Raw genomic sequence first — 19486 nt, 5'->3', positions numbered from 1 at the left:
GTTTGTCTGCTTGGTGCAGTGTTAATTATTTTTGAACATATCAAATACGGTGTGCTTATCTAACAAAATAAACAGGTAAAATAAAAGTTTTTTTTTGCAAAATATTTAATTTCAAGTCATAAAAAAAGTTGTTGCACAATGAACTGGAAGTCATTTTTTGTTGTCATATCAACCATTTGTCATTTACGAGAGCGGATTTTCTATTTAAATAAACATAACATACCAACACCAACACATACAGACATGCACAGAAAAAGTAAACAACCAACCACTACGAAACTACAACACAATCTTGCTGGAATTTTTAAGTCTGTTAGTAGTTTGTACAATCCCAGATATGTTCAATTACACACAGTGTAATCATACTTTCAGTTCTCCCTCAAACCCTCTGAGATATACTGCATTTACACTGAAAAACGTAAGTATGGACCGTCATTAATGTAAAGACTTGTTTTCTACAAATGACCCCAATACTCTTCATAAATAGAGGTGTAATGAACATTTTGAATTGTTTTTTTGCCATTTTGGTCTCTGAGCCAGCCAATAAGAAGCCCCACTCCGAGTGGTCCAGGGAATGTAGATTCTACACATGTATACAGGGCCCTCAGTGACCTCAACCAACCAACCTAATATGTGTTGACATATATAGCACAGTGTGTCCACCTCCTACATGATGGGTCAAGCTAGAGCCGTCTAGCCAGTGCCAGGGATCCCCTATCTCCCTTCAGGTCAGGTTGTGGTCTATTTTGGATGGGATCATAAGGGTTATTGAGACCTCTGTCTTGTATAATGTGTATGGTTAGTCCTTAACTGATACCTCACACCAGAAGTCAAGAGTTATCAAAGGTACATTTACACATTTCACTTATACACTACTTAAAATGCTTTTATTTTTTTAAACGTTGGGTTTTTAAACATGCTTCCCTGCGACCAGCTTTAAGCTCACAGACAAGTATGCAATAATTGTGATTCTATATATATATATATACTTAATAATAATAATAATAATACACAGTGATGACGCTTCACTGATTTCACTGAAAAACACACGTGCAGAAAGAAAAATGGGATGGATTTGTGATCATAAATCATTCACATTCATTTATGGATATAAAAGAATACAATACAATACAAAAAAATAAAATAAAACAAACCGCAGTCCAATGTGTTGAAACAGTTGGACTTTTCAGTGAACTGTACCATCCTGAAGAATCACATGCAACACAAGATTTTTACCAACCCTGCAATACATTGGAGATAAAGGAAGCCTCCTCACTAAACGCACAAAGGGCCTGTTTGAGACCAGGTTCTTCCTCGTGTGTGACACCTATGTGTCAATTAGGTCCTGAAGATAAAAGTTAAAACAAAACACTTTTACAAACTTCCTCATTGTCACATGTGATCCGTTTACTTAACAGTTTTAAATTATATCAATTATATTTAACAGTAGACATTTATTAGCTGCTATTTGTATGGTTTGCATACATTGTGTGCAAATGTAAACAGATTAACATGTATAGAGGAGTATGTATGAATACACATATTGCATATGAATCCAAAGGAAAAATATGGATTATAATGCATAATACTCTTAGGCTTTGGCAAAATATAATATCATCTCCTTTAATGTGCCCCGTATGGCATAAGGAACGGTTATTTTTCCTTTTTTTGTCTGGAACTATCACAAAGAGTAGTTTCCACAATAAAGTGAATAATTTGAAGATTCATATACAAGTTATCAACATGTCATTGCACCTTTGCCCATCATTCTAGGAAGATATCCTTTGACTAATTTCCACTTAAACATAATCTGAGCCATTCTAAAGTGAAACAAGGATAAACTCTTTTCTATCTTGTCATTGAGCAGAAGCTTTTCTCCAAAGTGATGTGAATACAGATCCATTTCATTCAGGATCATTCAGATTCTGTAGGCACACTTCTACTGAACGCCTTCAATCAATCGATCAAGGGGGCGAATTTACCGCGTAGTTTAGATGACGGTTGATAAAAAGAGGTGATATTGATGCAATATGATCAAATTTTCTGAATAAACTAGTCCAACTGAAACTTGTTTGCTCTTTGAACCCCACTATAACCAGCGCCAACACGTTCAACAGCAACAACAATAAATGGTCGACACTTATCACACATTAAGTTTCCACTTGACAAAGTGCTTCTATGTGTTGAGCAGCCCTCTGCGGTCCTTTGTTCTTCTCATGCCTGCTCCTCGGTATTAAAGTGCATTCTAGTGTCAGTGTTGAACGCACCCCTCACCTAATCCCACCCTCTGGATTCATTTTTTTAGGGGGGTTATAAATCACAATGTTATTTACACCACAGAAAAAGGTTTGATTTGCTCAAATTAATCATAGCGATGGATCCCTACTCGCCCATGAACTACATACTGTATATAGGAGCGGGAACAAATGTCATGTTAGAAAATAACGAGTATACAAATCGAACGTTGAAGTTGAGCATGTGCACACATAGACACTCAAGGTCATCACAATAGATAGAAAAGTCTAGGCCAAGGTTTTGGTGTCTGAAATAGAATCTGTTGAAAGGTCAAAGGCATTTTTGAGTTGATCAGTTGATAGGTATCATTGTTGCTGAGTCCACCTAAAGAGAATCAATATACACCTTAAATCACTTCTATCATTAAAATTGTTGACTTAGCCCCTCACACGTATGCAGGTATGCATCTCGGTGAGTACACTTGGGAGAAGACTTGGAGGACAGGACATGAGGATAAAGTCGCTTTACGTTTACGCTTCCTGCGTATTCACAGCAAGTGAGTACACTTGAGTCTATTTAGTGTACACTTATTGAGTCGACTTAGTGTACATTTATGCCATTCACACTTTTCAGGGTGCACACTTTGGTGGCACAAAAATGAACTATTTGTATATGTACGGTACTTTAATTACAAAAGAAGACCAGGGAGTAGCGTTGCTGTCGCTGGCTAGTTCACTTCCTGTTTGCTGATGAGGATCTCCAGGAGGCGGAGCTTAGCCTTGAGCTGTTTGTACTCCTGGTACTCCTCCGACATGGGCGTGCGGTCCTCCTTCTGGCACGTTCTGTGAACAATAAACACACAGACACAGGTCGCTCAGAACCAACAGTTCTCGGCCACAAAAGAATAGTAGATCCGTTGTCGATGTCGCAAACAACATATCTATGTTGTTTGCATGAAAAAAGGATGAACAGAAGATGTTGATCTCAGAGAGCACACAACATAGGACTAAGCATTGTGTAGCACCTTATCTTAGCTATCTTTGTTGAAAACAGGGAACGGGTTAACCTAGTAATTGTGCTTGGTACTTGTTTTTATGAATAAGTTAACTGTAACAATAGCGCTAAATTAATGTTTATCTTTCTACAAGACTTTCTGCAACTTAAGTAATTTTTTTAATAACCTAAAAATAAAATAATTTATTTTATTGCTTGAAATAATTATATATTTTCATCTTATAAATTAATACTTTTTTTGACCAATCAGATCGCTTGAACTAACTTTTTTTTTTCTAACCAATAAAATGGGTTAATTTTTTTTCAACCAATCGGATGGCTCGAAATATATGCATTTTTCAAAACAAGAAAACGCACTACAAACCGTGGTTTGGTCTCAGTAAGATATGGGCTTTAAGCTAAGAACCATGGTATGGCAAACTAATCTGACAAATCATGCTTCAGAGCACTCTGCTTTGAGGTCAGTGCTTCTGGGAGCAGTCCAGCATTAAGCGGTCGCTCACCTTCCGGTCTGTCTGTAGAACTCGTCCTCAAACTCCCTCAGGCCTTTACGGATCCTCTTCTTCTCCACCCGCGTCTCACGCAAGCTCAGCACCAGCTCCGACCTGCGCGGTCAGAAATTGTTTTAGAAAAACTCCTGAAATGAAGTAATCCGATGTAGAGACAATCTACTATCCAGTAAATCCGAATTTTATGTGGGTCCTTTCAATGTATCGATAATAAATTATCATAGTGGGTTTTGTCATTTATTTTTCAGGTTATATTCCAATATTATTCATGCGAAACAAAACATTGTTTCACTTGTTTCAGTACAATAAGACAAATGTATGTAAACCCAAGGATATCTCTGCTAACGTGTTACTACATGCATATTATGTATGTGTCTGTGTCATGGTAAGAGCTGTTATAGATGGTAGATCAATTCTGATTGGTTTCCTCGTTAGGGAAAACCAATAGATTTTGGCTTTTGGCTTTTTCCAGTAAGGTGTCTCCATGGTGACATGATGTGTACCTGGACGCTTCATGGAGATTTATGACCGTGATGGGAGACTTCTCGCGGACGTCCTTCACCTCCACTATGGGAGACACTAAGGCCGGGTCACTGTCCCGGTCACTGTCCTCCTCATTGGCTGCTTGCCACGTCACTCTGCAAGGGGGCGGGGCCGGTTGATGGTGGTTGGTGTAATCTTCATCTGAGCCCTCTTCTTCCTCCTTACCATGACGGAAAAGATGACACATTATTTGTTTTATAGTTAAAATGCATTTACATTCACATGTATAGGATTCTCAATCCAATGTTTTTACCCATTGACAAGTTGAAGGTAATTTTTTGTTTTTATTGTCACAAAGGATGTTACATGGTTGAAAGGAAGTGACATTTAGTTGCATGAAGTGACAGAACTCGCAGACGACACTTAGAAAACATTTATTACACATAATAATAATTTCCAAGTCCCATAAGAGCTATAAGGGTCCAATGAGCCTCTTACTATGGTTGTGATGGTGGTGGGGCTGGCACACAGGAGACGCTTGATCATCTGGTACCTGTCATAGAGAGGCTTCACCAGGTTCCTCCCCTGCTTAGAACCCTGGAGGGGAGGGGAGGGGGGGGGGGGGAGAGAGAGAGAGAGAGAGAGAGAGAGAGAGAGAGAGAGAGGAGAGAGAGAGAGAGAGAGAGAGAGGAGAGAGAGAGAGGATGTCAATATGAGGTATATAGCAGGAAAAACCGATATCCATTTGAGAAGAAAGCGAAGAGGGAAACAGCGAAAGTAAAAAGGATGGGAAGAAATGACATAAACGTAACAAAATAATAATATTAAGTAAAAAAATTAGATACGCAGACATTTGTCTTCAGGTTTGGGTTTGAATGCATCTGTGTTGTTGTTTTGATTGTCTGACTAAATGACTCAATGTTATTGTGATGTGAGGACTGCAGGTCTCCCTCACCGGCCGTCCGTGGAGACTCTCGAAGTACAGCAGACATTTCTGCAGCGTGATCTTCTCCAGCACCATCTGGCCCTGAGTCATCTCCTAGGGACCCAGCACACACAGGGTCAGCCCGGAGACAGGGACACTATGAGCAGGTATACACACACACACACGCAGTAGGAGCACACACAGTACTGAAAGCATACACATGGGACACACACATAGCACGCATTTGGAGCACACATGGTACTCGGGGCATACACATGGGACACACACACACGGCACGCACATAACATGTAGACAGAAACAAATATAACGCAAACACAAGCACATAGAAAATCACACACACACAAGCACACATACACACAGATAGAGGCACACAAAAGACACACAGCACTCGCACAGAACATACACAGACACAAAGACACACACACACACAAACACACATATAGAAATGTACGTAAGCGTTTACTACAGACTACATACAAACTCAAGCTGTGTCACACACAAAAAACACACATGCATATTTTGTTTGGTTCTTTACCTTCATATTGTCAGGCAAGCCTAATGTTTGTCTCTTTTCTCGTAGCCTCCCGAATAGTGACTCAACTGTTTCCTCTAATGTGGGTTCGTGTTGCTCTGGCTCCCCCTGCTGGCTAGAACCGCCCCTGCAACACAAGATCGAAAGTGAATCAACAATGAATAAAGTTTAACGTTAAATTCAGGAGTCACATTCAATTAAAGTCTGCCAGTGGTGTACTGATCAAAGTTAAAATTACGAAACGGATAAAACTAAAATAATAAATTGTCTGCTGCACTTAGAGCAGGTTTAAAATATAATTTTAAAATTATTTATTAAAATAGAACATGATAAATAGTAAAAGATTTGAATCATCTATGTAAGAAGCAATTGTTGGACAGAAAAATGCATCATGAGATTTTTTGTTGGTGATACCTATTTTACCATAACATAACCCAGGCTAATTAAAATTGGTCTCACGTAAGAAACGCATTGGCAGTTTCAAACACAACAACATAAGTCAAATTAAGTATCCTTCCAAAGCTTTTAAGCTTCCAAATTGGAGGTGGTCATTACGAGGTGCGATTTGCAAGCCCTTTAATAACACGAGGGGTACCTGGACAGCTGATTGGAGTCCCCAGTTGTTCCCTCCGGGCCCAGGTCGTTTGAATCAAACACAGAGTGTCTCAGCTTCATCTCTAGGAAGATATAGCACCCCAAGAGGACAGATGGAAGATAACATTGTGTTATTCATGATGCATTATTACAATTGATTCAAATAAATACAGCAGTCAAGCAAGTCAAATAATCATATCATACTCTGCTTTCATATAAATATCTCAAATATGGATAATAAATGCTTCACATAGCAATTAAACAAGAATTCTACCAAACCACAATAATTCATGGTCATTACTTTGTTATTCAATTAGAGTAAAAAAAGCCATAATATCCTTTTTATTTTATTTTTTCCATAAAATACAGTTTTTAATGCTTGTTTTTAATAGCTGTGTTTCCATCCCCCTGCTTTTATGCGAATTTTGAAGCATTGAATCAGTAAACGGTAATTGAAACACCAACATTTGCATAAAAATCCTCTAATTCGCAGAAAGGTTTATCCGCTCGCTTGAGGTGGTTTTTGACTCATGCGAAAAGATGGAAACACACCTTTCGAAACAGCTGTGACGTAGCGAACATTGAACACACAGGACTGACAACGTCTTTTCGATTTCCGCATAACGACCATAGATTAAAAAAAAAAGGAGTTCTTTAATACTTGGGAATAACATGGGAATGAATGAAACGCGCATACGCATTTAAAAGACAGCGTTTACAGGAAGTGCGTCATTATTGCGCATCTAGGACCCCGAGTCGATCTGGCAGCCGAGTCAATCCGACACCCTCACCGGCCATAGCAACCCTGCCGACATCAACTTGTAGCACCAATATATATATATTTTTAAGCGTATACATAGACATATATATATACATACATACATACTTACATACATACATAAATACATACATACATACATACATACATACATACATACATACATACATACATACATACATACATATACATACATATGATATAGGATGTCTATGTTTGTATATCCTTTAATTATACAGTGTCCATTATTCCGTGATATATAGACTCCTACTAAGAAGTTCCAGTCAAATTGTCTGTTCAGCCTTAAAAACGAGAGCTGGTAAATTGTGAAAAATGAATTCAACTGTAATCAGAAAACGCGGTTATATGCCATAGACCATATAGTATCTGTGGTATAAAGGCTGGGACGAATTTGGAATTATAAATATGTAGCTACAATGTATCCTTTAAATACATCCATGGAACAGATGGCCAATGAGAATAATAGATATGTGTGTGGACCGCTGAAGAGGTAAAACTTTTCCTTGCTCACATCGAAGAAAAAAACATTACAGCTATTTTAGATGGAAAACAACAACACAATTCCGCTATATATCAGGACCTAAGAGAGCATGTTATCAGAAGGATACGACAAGCCCTGGAATGTGTGTAGTTTTCCGCTCCAACTAATTGATGGAAACGCACCTAATTCGAATTTCTTTTTTGCGAACTTTCTAAAGATTCGCTTCACCTTTAGCAGGAAACGTGACTAGTGACTTTGACTGTGTTGATGAGTAATGACTCATTCTAACCTTTGAGCTGTTTGCGTGACTTGGCCAGGTCCAACATCACTTTTACCATCTCAGGGTTGGCGTTCTTGTCGTTGTAAGACGGCTGAAACATAAAAACATCAGCATAAGCAAATGAATGAAACAGAAAAACAAAGCGGGAGACTACTCTGCTACTATTTATATTAAGATTTAAATACAATACTGAAACATATTGAATTTATTTATAAAATAAACAAGGACAGCGAACTCTCTACATATAAAACAGTATTTGACACATTTGAAATAGCACACTTGAAAGTACTATCACCAGGCAACTCACCCTTTTCTTAAAGGAACCCTATGCATCTGTGTGGTAGTAGTGTGCTTCTTGCTGTATAATAACTGAATACACAATGTATTTCTCAATTACTAATTATGTTTGTAATTACCCTGATCATCTGTGTCATCCAATACTATCATTGTTATTTGTACAGTATACATATATTATTTATATGTATTTCCATTCTAAACGCAGTCTTCTAGCACTACCATCACATTCCCAGTAGAGGGTGCTAAAACAACGGTTAAAATACATGCATTCAGAAATAAACACAGCGTTTGTTGGGGATTCCCTCGAGCATGAACCTGTTGACGCCACAGCTCTGTGTTCAAAGACTGCACACCTTGTAGTTCATTTCCTGTTCGAAGCGCTCCTCGAAACGGCGGACTTTCTTCTTCAGGGTGCCGATGTGTCGAGTGAGGAGAGGTACGGAGGAAGGAGACGCCACCGCTGGTCCCTCGGTCCGCTCGCGACCTCTTGCCCTGAAGAGAAAGGAGGTCAGAGGTCAGGGGTCGTCATAGTTCTACCACTCCTGCTCTTCCTCTCGTCTCTTCCTCTTCATCTCACCACTGTTATGAAGATAGCTTGGGCTGCAGCTAGTTAAATATATACCAGAAAAGTATAAATACAATCAGTGAAATATAAGATGTCATTTATTCAAACTAATATGAATTGGGTTAGGGAGCATAATAAAAGTCTGGTATTTTTATTATACTCTTCTATTCAGACTTTTATTAAGAAGAATCTGAGTATATACATGGCTGCAATGGAAGAGATGAAAGCTATTCATACTCTTTATCATGAATGTCAGTTAGCCTTAATTAGTGTCACTGCATTTCATGCACAGATGACTCCGGACTATAGGGCATGTGTGCAAAATTAGCGAGAGAGACACACACACACACACACACACACACACACACACACACACACACACACACACACACACACACACACCACACACACACACACACACACACACACACACACACAGAAAAGGCGGACAGACACGGAGACACACAAACACAGGGACGGACACAACCACACACACTCAGATCTACAAACTAAAATCCTGTTATAACTGGTCGAAAGAAATGAGCTGTAACGCAGTGAATTAAAATTCACATAGACAAGAGGAACCAAAGATGAAAATAGAACATGAAATATCACGCCATGGGGGCAATCGCAATGAAACTGAATTTCTTTGGTTGCTGCGTTGGAGCGGAAAGTCATCCGATGACCTGAGGGGCTGTTCTGAACACTCATTGTGATGAACCTGTTATCCGCCAGACATGGCCTCTGGCAGTACCGGAAATACACAGACGGACAGACAGACAAAGAGCAGAGAGAAAGGGAGAGAGAGAGAGAGAGAGAGAGAAAGAGAAAGAGAGAAAGAGAGAGAGAGAGAGAGAGAGAGAGACAGAGACAAAGAGAGAGACAGAGACAGAGAGACAGAGAGAAAGAGAGAGACAGAGACAGAGACAGAGAGACAGAGAGAAAGAGAGAAAGAGAGAAAGAGAGCGAGAGAGAGAGGGTGAGAGAGAGAGATTTCAGACAGAGAGAGAGAGATTTCAGACCGCATAGATTTACATACAGACACCAGACAGACAGACAGACAAACCACCAGAAAGTCAGGCAATGAGACAGACAGGCAGACAAACAGACAGAGGGAATCGAAAGAGAGACAGCGAGAGTGAAGGAGAGACCGAAAGGTAGCTAGACAGTAGACAGATATTCAGACAAAATACAAGGACAGACAGAAAGAAAGACAGGTTGGACCGGCAGACAGACAGGCTGCCAGACACTCACAGCATGTACTGCTGGGCGCAGGGCGGCGATGGCGCGGCCTCGGGGTCCGAGTTGAACCTCAGGCTGTGGCCAGAGCAGCGCGGCGACGGCAGTGGGCTGTGGCCCCCACCAATCAGGTGGAGGAGGGCCCCCGCCCCTCCGTCCGCCTCCCCTCCTCCCCCTTCCCGCCCGTCCTCCCCTCCGTAGAGCGCCAGCGCCCCCCCGAAGTCGCCGCTCGCCCCGGGGACGCCGCCGCCGCCGCCGCCGCCGCCACGCTGGGGGGAGTAGGGCGAGGGGTGGGGGCTGGGCGGGGGGGTGAGGGGGTGCAGAGGCTGGAGGGACGGGTGGTGGTGGTGGTGGTGGTTGAGGTCCAGCTGGTGCTGCTGGTGCTGCTGCTGCTGGTGGGCATGCAGAGGCGCCAAGGGCTGGTGCTTGGTGGACTGTGGGGGTCTGGTGTAGACCCTCAGCGACTCTGAGGTGGAGGAGACACGGCACAACACACAGAGACAGTGTTGCTGTTAATCCCCATTAGTCTTCAGAGGATGCTTCTGTCGTAAGCATCTGCATAATTCAGATACAGGTCATAGAGGTTAGGCTAGGGAGGCTGCAGATACAGGGGATCGAACCGAGAACCTCTCGGGTGGGAGTCAGGAGTAGGACATCCATGTCGCGGGCTACCCTATTGTTACCCCGGTATGTAGCACATCTCATCACGTTTAGCACAAAGGCGTTGGATTCCCACCGGAGCCATGCCATGCTACAACATGTATGCACTCACAATGCTGCAAGATGCTTTGGAAGGAAGCATCGATTCCAATGGCGCATATTAGCAGCAGCCACTGATGTGAGCAGACTGCCGTCAGCACGGGATGAACCCCCTGAGACGCCCTTCAGAGTTACCGAATCAAAAGTAAACAGGGAGCAGGTTGGTGAGGTCTAACGGACGGCAGTCTAATTGAGTGGATTAAGGCAGTACTTTTTATTAAAAAAAAATGGGCATAGAACTCCTACAGACATCCGTGGCATGTATTTGCTTGTTTTCTATGGAAACAAGATCATGCAGCAGCAAATCTGGCAGTTGCTCCGATATTAGCTGCTCTCAGCCTCACTTGGAATTTGCTATGAAAACAATATTCTGTGTAATCTGTCACATATAGAGTTAACCTGCATGGCTGACTGTCCCATAACAATAGCCGCTTTATGCCAAGGGAAAATATAGACATAAATGACACATGTATTCATAATGATGATTATGGAAAAGCCGTACATAGAAAGCAACCTTAGAAAAGCGTTGAAAAAAATAATCAGATATGAGCCAAATATATTGCATGTTAGATAAGATCAAATATATATAAATATAAATATATATCATCATAAAAAAAAAAATATATATATATATACATAGAAAACCGAAAGACCACTGAACTGTTTGGCACATGGTGCTTTACAAGATGACGTTCATAACACAGTGACAGAATAAGGAAGACAGGAGGAAGGTATAGGTATAGAGGGGAGACTGAGCTGTTGGGCACATTGGAAAGGCTCCGTCATCAAGCGGTGAGCCTTGCAGTGGCTATAAAGAAGCAGTGTTGAGCCTTGTAGAGAAAGGCTCCTCAGAGGATCTACCGTTAGCGCCTGTGCTGTGCAATCAGCAGCCAGCCCTCACGTGCCAGCCTTAGAGTCAGAGTGTGTGTGCGTGTGTGTCTCTCTATGTATGTGTGTGTCTGTCTGTGTGTGTGTGTCTGTCTTTGTGACTGTCTACTCTGTGTGTGTGTGTGTCTGTCTACTCTGTGTGTGTGTGTGTGTGTGTGTGTGTGTGTGTGTGTGTGTGTGTGTGTGTGTGTGTGTGTGTGTGTGTGTGTTCTATAAATAGCAGAGTAGGCATGGCTCAGCAGAGTGCATACTGCGGTGGGCACAGGCAGGTGGTGGGTCTTGCGTGAGAGAGGGGCATAGCGGCGCACGCGCCATGCTTCCTGAAACCTGAAATAATGATGACATTTAGTCTCTGCTTTCATGGCCGCGATAAATAAGTGCCCGAAATCGTGTCCGCACACTTAACTACTTGTATGTCCCCCAGGTACGGCTGTGATGTGATTCAACTTTTTTTTACTGCACATTCCGTACATTCTTTACATTCTTTTATAATTAAATTCTCAGTCATACCCAAGAGGGTGTGATAACGTCACTTAATTTACAGAGTGTAATGATAATGATTGAACTAGATGTGATTTACATAATTACCAAAATATTTATATAGCGTTTGGTTTTTAATGCATTTGCAAATTTTCTCCTTCAAGGTTTTGCTTAACTTTAAAACAAACCACATTTGCATTTAGTCAATTTGCTTTCATCCAAAGCGATGGAGAGAAGTACAATCAAAGCATATAATCAACATTAGAGCAGCTACCAAAGTTGCTAGTTCCTAAAAAAGACAGAGTGCAGAGTGGGTATAGGAATAAGCATACAAAGCTAGCAGAGGTTTTATTTTTCCGGGTAGTCAAGTGAATAATAGGGAGTTAAAATGCGTTCGATAACCCTTTCTTATTATAAAATTCAGATGAAGCAAATCTGTTTGTTCCATATAAAAAAAATGGCATAGGTGATATATTATGTATTAAGGTCAACCACAGACGCTGCCAACCAGAGTTTATCAAAGAAAGGAGGTTGTGGTATTGTACGTATTGCACGCAGACCTTCAGAATGTAGGCTACCGTATACTCAAGTGTGTCGGTGCCTTTATGTGCTACGCGGCCTTGCTAACAAGCGCTATGTAACGCAGCTAGCCACGATATAATGACACTCAGTAATGATGACACACTAGTGAGAGCCATGCAGAAGCAGAAACAGCTGTTTCGTCTGGGTGAAGCTGTTGATTTTAAAACGCTGAAGAAATAAGTGGCACACCATGCTAACAGAAGAGAAAGAGTGAGTGAAAGCGGAGTGGGAGAGAGCGAGAGAGAGAAGGAAAGACCAGCAGCAGAACCCTATGGGTACAGGGATACAATTAATGGTCACAGGAAGTTAGTGAACTGAAGGATTGAAATAGACAAACTACCAATAAAGACGATATGGCTGGTTAAGTGGATTAACACAAACGCCCGTCATATTGAACTGTCTCCTATAATAGTGATACTGCTCTCAAGTAATCATCATAAACCATATTTAAATAATTCAAAAGCAGCTAACAAACAGTGTTCGGCGCGGTGAAACGATGTCCTATCTGATCTCAGAGGGGATTGAATGGTCTGGCCCGAGCAAGGAGCTGAACCAAAACCACATGGATGAATGGCAGTTTGCCCAACTTCGGTCACCCAGGGCAACAGGATAACCAGTGCTATGGAGCGTTGTGGGGTCTTTAGGAGGAGCATGGTGATATTATATGTGTGATGCAGATGGCTGCCTATATGTTGTAAATAACATAGAAATGAACGGATGAACTGGCAACATGTCAACTGTGGGCTGAAATAGAATGAGTGGATAGGAAAAGATAGGTGACTTCTGGTTAGGCTGTTTGAAATGTTTTGGGATGAAGCCCAATGTCTACTCTACAGGCTGCATTTCAAATCTCCAGTGCATGTCTGTAGGTGGGTCTGTGTGTGTGTGTGTGCACGTGCGTGCGTGCGTGTGTAGATGTGTGCCTGTTTGTGTTTGTGTGTGTGTGTAGACGTGTATAGATGTGGGCCGTTTGTGTGTGTAGATGTATGCGTGTGTGTCTGCGTGATTGTGTATGTGCGTCTGTGTGTGTCTGCTTTTTGTGTTTGTGTGTGTGTGTGTGTTTAGATGTGTGCATATGTGTGTGCGTGTTTGTGTACGTGTGTGTTCTTTGTGTGTTTGTGTGTGTACGTGTGTATTTGTGTGTGTGTGTGTGTGTGTGTGGGGAAAGGTCTGTGTGAAGGTGTGTGGGTGTGTATTTGTGTGTGTAGGGTTGTGTGTGTGCATGTGGTTGTGTGCGTAGGTGTGTGTGCGTGTGTCTGTGGGTGTCTGTGTGGGTGTGAGTCATACACCAAGTCAATTCAATATACAGGTCAATGGCTGGATGACGTAATTGCTTTAACCAAAATGTGATTCAAGACTAAATAAACTAATGGAAGGTCAAAGTTCAATAAGTTCAAACCATCACTACAGCCCAAATGTTACAAGAGCTAACACCAACAGATTTTCTTTCTACACCCAGTGGCTTGAATAAAAAGAATCCACATCCACATAGATCTGTATTTATAAAAAGAGATGATTCAATGAAACTAGTGACGTGAATAAGAGCCAGGGGGAGGAGGTGCTGGTGGTTTGCGTGGTGTTGATGGCGGTGGTGTGGGTGGTCATAGCTGGAGGAATGAGCGAATAGCCGAAACGTAAACGCACTGAATAACTGATTGGATGTTTTCTGGCAAAAGCAGAGCAGTCTTGACGAGCAGAGGTTAAGGAGCGATGTGATGGAGAAACAGAAGTACGTTACAGCGAGGAACACCACACATCAAAAGACACCGTGTCATGACACGCTGTAGTAGCCTACCTGGAGGGCTGTTTTCGTCTGCAGGACAGCTATGACACAGAGCCAGAGTATTGCCTTCCTTCTCTCCGCGAACGCCCATAGCACACGAAGAGCGTCCCTGCTCTTTGCTTCCTAGGGGAGGGGGGCTATTCTCTGGAGACGACCCTAACGACGGGCCGCCTTCTACCTCCAGCGCCTGGAGCTTCAACAGGGAACTTTGTAGGCAAAAGCAGAACATGCTTTTAGAGAGTCCACACGACGCCAATAAGCTAGCCAGTGAACTGCTGGAGGGGGTGTGGGGGTCTCGGTCTTGGAATCAGTTTTGTTCCCACATTGTCACGGAAACTAGGGCAGTAAGGCAAAGTGGCTGCAGCAATCTCGGATTTTTTTGTGGTTTAATATTTCAATTGTTGAAGCTTCCGATGCTTATGCCTTGGCTTGACAGAACACGCGGGGAAAAAACGAGCATGTGGATTTTTTTCATTTGCTGATCACGACGGGTTCGTCTCCGCTGGTCATTACGTTACTTATTTTTTATTATTACTAAATCCTACGCGAAGCGAAGTAAAAAATCATTTTAGTCGAGCCAAGAATAATCCCCCAAATGGAAATTCATTCGCAGTAAAAATCCAGCAAGCGCGCTTCCAATAAATCACTCAAGCCACCAACCAGTTCCAATGCAGCTCCATCGCATTTGCGTCAAAGACGCCGTTGCCAGATCCTCTCGCTCCAATTACACAAATCTAAATATCGCGCATTGCATCCCCTCTGTCCTTCATGAACGAATTGCAGTCTTCAATTCTATTCTGAAAACCATCGGGTGGAATCTGGAATGCACATTAAAGATATCCGTTTTCCTGACGCACGCTCGCCAAATGAATGCTTGCGTCTTCTCTGGTTGCCTTCGTGTGACTGCGCGTATGGGGCTACTGATGATGCTAATGCTGCATCGCTCTTCTCCCTACCACCCTCTCTCTCTTTCTATCCAGCCTCTCCCTACCTATCTCTACCATCGTGTCCCTCTCTCTCCCCCCTCGGTCCTTGATTATTTATACACCGGTTTGCAGAGGCGAGAGGAGGGGGCGGAGACAAGTTTGGCGTCACGCACACTGTCCACCGAGGATCTACGTAGGTCTGACTCCTCTGATAGGCGAAGGGCTGGGAGTGGGTAAAGTTGCAGTGTGTGAGGAAGGGGGCTGTAAGGTAATGGTATGTACGTAATGTATAGGTAGTGAGTGAGTGCAAAATAGGATTGAATCGTTCTAGAGTGTGAAGGAATGTGGAAATTATGAAATTACTAACATGACGAAGGAATAAATTGAGATACGGAAGAGCTATTCCATAAAAAGATGCGTGGGAAAGATTGAAGGATTCTCTGATTTTATTTTGGTGTGAATGTTACCAACATCAGTGGGAGCTGGGTGCTTCTCGACGTGTGTGTGTGTGTGTGTGTGTTAGATGAGTAATGCCCCGCCCTGGCTCCTTCGCTCATCGTCTCTCTCGCTTACTCCCCCCATTTGAGCTCGCTCTTTTTTTTTATGAATGAAGCTGCAACCCTAGCCCACACCCTTTACTACACTACACACACAGTCACGCTCACACACCCACACACAGGGTCGATAGGAGATAGAAGGCAGAAGACGGTATATGACCGACGCCTACACATTCCATATCGTTTATGCGTGTTTCCTGTGCCTGTGTGCCTGTGTGTGTGTGTGTGTGTGTGTGTGTGTGTGTGTGTGTGTGTGTGTGTGTGTGTGTGTGTGTGTGTGTGTGTGTGTGACGATTCCCATATGTCATGTGACACAAGCAAATAATCAGGGGAGTTATTGAATTCCCTGCTCAAGGGCCATTCTTCATGGCCGTGTCGATGGATCAATGGAGGTGCGATATGGGACTTATATTGCTGAGCTCAAAGCCTACAATGGACATGACATCCTCCTTTCATAAGACAATCATCTTTCATTAGCATCTGTTGCAAGGGGGCACCCTTCTAATGAATGTGTGTATGCCTGTGTTGCTTTTAATTGTATTTATTCTTTTCAAAGAGCTATACGATCTTAATTCATGTGGTTAAATGGGGTTCTATTACCTATTTAACAGGGGTATCAGGGGGAACACCCCAGCAGACTGGCCGTATCAGGGACATGAATATTGATGTGGTGCAGAGTGGAGTCGCTGTGTGATGGAGAAAACATCCTCCCGTATCCCACATATGTCGGGATGAGTCATCGCCCAGCACACTGCTTTCCTCTGGGCGATCTGCCTCCCTCCTCCTCCTCCTCCTCCTCCTCCTCCTCCTCGCTGACGCAGGTCGACGCAAGCTGCTGCCGCGAACACACACACGAGAGCACACACACACTCACCCACAGACACCCACACTGCACATTCACACACACTAAAGCACATCCTGGAGTACACAGAGATATCAGCCTAGCACACATGCCAATACATAGCTAGCTACACACTTGCATGCACGTGCACTAAATCAAATCCACAGGATAAAACAGAGCTACTGTCCATGCACGCAAGCACACACACACACACACACACACACACACACACACACACACACACACACACACACACCACACACACACACACACACACACACACACACACACACACACACACACACACACCCCTGCGGTGGAGGTGATAGTGGGAACTGGATACGAGACGACTAAATTAGAACAGAGAACCTCATCATCCTTCTTTCCCCCCATCATGTTATCCTATCTTTCAGAATGAGGGAGAGAGCAAGGCAGAGACGCCCGCATGCAGATGCAAAGGAGAGAGAACCAATAGAAAGAACCGTTCCTCTGTCTACACTCTCACATAATATAGCATTGTTTGCTGATATTATTCAGAAGGGATGCAATATATGTGATGAAATATAACATACTTTAAACAATACTTTGTTTACAGAATAAGTAATAATGCAGTGAACAAACCAATGTCTCAAACAAAATGTGCAGGGGCAATTGCAAAGGAATGTACGTGAATATTTTTGAGATATTGTTAGGTTACAATGGCACTAAGAGACTAAACACAAGTTAAAAGTAATAAAAGGGATCTATTGGCATGTAAGGTAATATCCTAATATCCTATTCTGCGCCGTCACAGCTGAATAAAATCACTGTTAAAAGAACATATGCGCAATAAATGTATCGAGGAATTACGTTTCCCAATCCCTGATCTAATTCGGATTTGCCACTTTTGATTAAAATGGCTTCAGACGGTCACTCTGGATTGAAAACTAAAACCCGGCAGGCACGGTGCAAGATGGCATAAATGTATACAATGTAGCCTAATGGATTTTTTATTGACTTCTCCCCTGACCCAGTTCTACCGTGACTCACATATGTCTGCTGTAAATGATGGGGATTTGAAGAGAGGGACTAGAAGAGAGTACTAACCCTCACTGAGAGAAAAATGCAGACTTTTGACCTCAAATAAATTGCGGTTACTTATTTATTTCTGCCAGGTGTGTGTGTGTGTGTGTGTGTGTGTGTGTGTGTGTGTGTGTGTGTGTGTGTGTGTGTGTGTGTGTGTGTGTGTGTGTGTGTGTGTGTGTGTGTGTTAATGTTTGTTGCATATGCGTGTGGTGTGTGTATGTTCTTGTGTGTGTTATGTTAATTGAATTCCCTTTCTTTCTATGGGGTGCCATCAGCTAAAACTTTTAGCTGATACATTTAGCTCACTTTCCCCACATTTAGCACATTTTCCTCACATTTGAGGAAAATTCAGGTAAAACAAAACGTTACATGCAATTGTCAACAATATGTTGAAATGTACAAAATCCATGTTAGAAATTATATATACATTTTGTATCTAAATATAAATGTTATATCTAAATCAAAATGTTAAATATAAATATAAATGTTAAATTTATCTCTAAATGTTAAATATAAATCTAAATGCTATCTATAAATCTAAATGCTATCTATAAATCAAAATATTAAATCTAAATCAACTCTAAATGTGTCGCCAACGCCAAGTGTAAAGCTAAATATTTAGAAAATATTCAAATCCCCAAGGAAACCACGCCCACTGCAGACTGCAATGGCTTCAAATCGCGCGGCATAGATCGCACTCGAGGTCGTGCTGTTGTAGTGCTGATATTAGTGATTTTACTGATATATTGGGCAGGCGGAGTCAGACGAGACGTTTAGAAGTTGAGCCTCTGCGTGCTGCAGCCAGGACTCGTAAAAACCGCCCAATCTGGTAGCGTCCTCCATGTTCTGACCTCAGCTAATCACCGAGACCAACTGAAACGAAGCCGATACGGAACGTAAACTGTGATTCTGAAAAAGTATAAAGGTAATCGAAATTAGGTTTTCCGATTATTTAGGATACAAGTGTGTTATTTGTTAAATAGTTTGAACGAAGGTTAACGTTACGATGTCAGAGAAGTCGACGGCGTCCGCCCATTGACTCAGCCGACATTGTAAAAAAAAAAAAAAAGTAGTTTAAAAAGTTGAAAGAGTTGAAAAACGCAGAGAGGTAGCCATCATGCGGTCAAAGAGCTGGACGTTTTCATAGTTGAATAGTTTCTGTAGCTGAAAGTATAAGTATGCTTAAAAAGAACGGTAGCCTAGATGTGTTTGCAGTAGCAAACACACTTATTGGACCTATACAATATGTTGAACATTGTTGCAGGCGACCAACGCAGTAACCCAGAACGAGGCAAGACGACAGAGGGGAAGATTTTCATCAGTATTCGGTGAGTAGGCTACTACGGTTCACTTGTGTGTTCCTTATATGCACCCCCTTGATAAGCCAAGGGGGTATAGATATAAAATATCTATCTCTTTTAAGTGGCGCATTAGAAAATGTCTTTAGGTTATAAAAGAAACAGGTAATATATGGTACTCTATATCATTTTTCTAAAGTTTGGATGTTGGGATTTCAGTTGTATCGTCGGACTAAACCCATGCCGGGTTTAGTCTGATGATACAACTGAAATCTCAACATCCAAACTTTAGAGAAATTCTTTAAATCAGCTTATTTCATTCATATTAGTGAT

At 42.1% G+C, this 19486-nt stretch overlaps 1 protein-coding gene across 1 annotated transcript; it reads right to left on the bottom strand.

Annotated features, from left to right (window-relative positions):
• Positions 1–20: 20 nt before the first annotated feature.
• Positions 21–15458, bottom strand: fam13c (family with sequence similarity 13 member C). The gene is made up of 12 exons (XM_056577683.1): positions 14479–15458; positions 10353–10440; positions 9990–10271; positions 8524–8662; positions 7883–7964; positions 6315–6396; positions 5723–5846; positions 5197–5280; positions 4740–4838; positions 4262–4461; positions 3753–3854; positions 21–3077 (listed from the first exon to the last, which is right to left on the bottom strand). The coding sequence occupies exons 1-12, from the start codon at positions 14693–14695 to the stop codon at positions 2963–2965; spliced, it is 1614 nt and encodes a 537-aa protein (XP_056433658.1). The 5' UTR covers positions 14696–15458; the 3' UTR covers positions 21–2962.
• Positions 15459–19486: the final 4028 nt, after the last annotated feature.

Source organism: Gadus chalcogrammus, chromosome 18, assembly GCF_026213295.1.
Source record: "Gadus chalcogrammus isolate NIFS_2021 chromosome 18, NIFS_Gcha_1.0, whole genome shotgun sequence".
Taxonomy (NCBI): domain Eukaryota; kingdom Metazoa; phylum Chordata; class Actinopteri; order Gadiformes; family Gadidae; genus Gadus; species Gadus chalcogrammus.
Note: the sequence above shows the minus strand (reverse complement) of the source record. Positions and strands in the feature narration are given on the sequence as shown.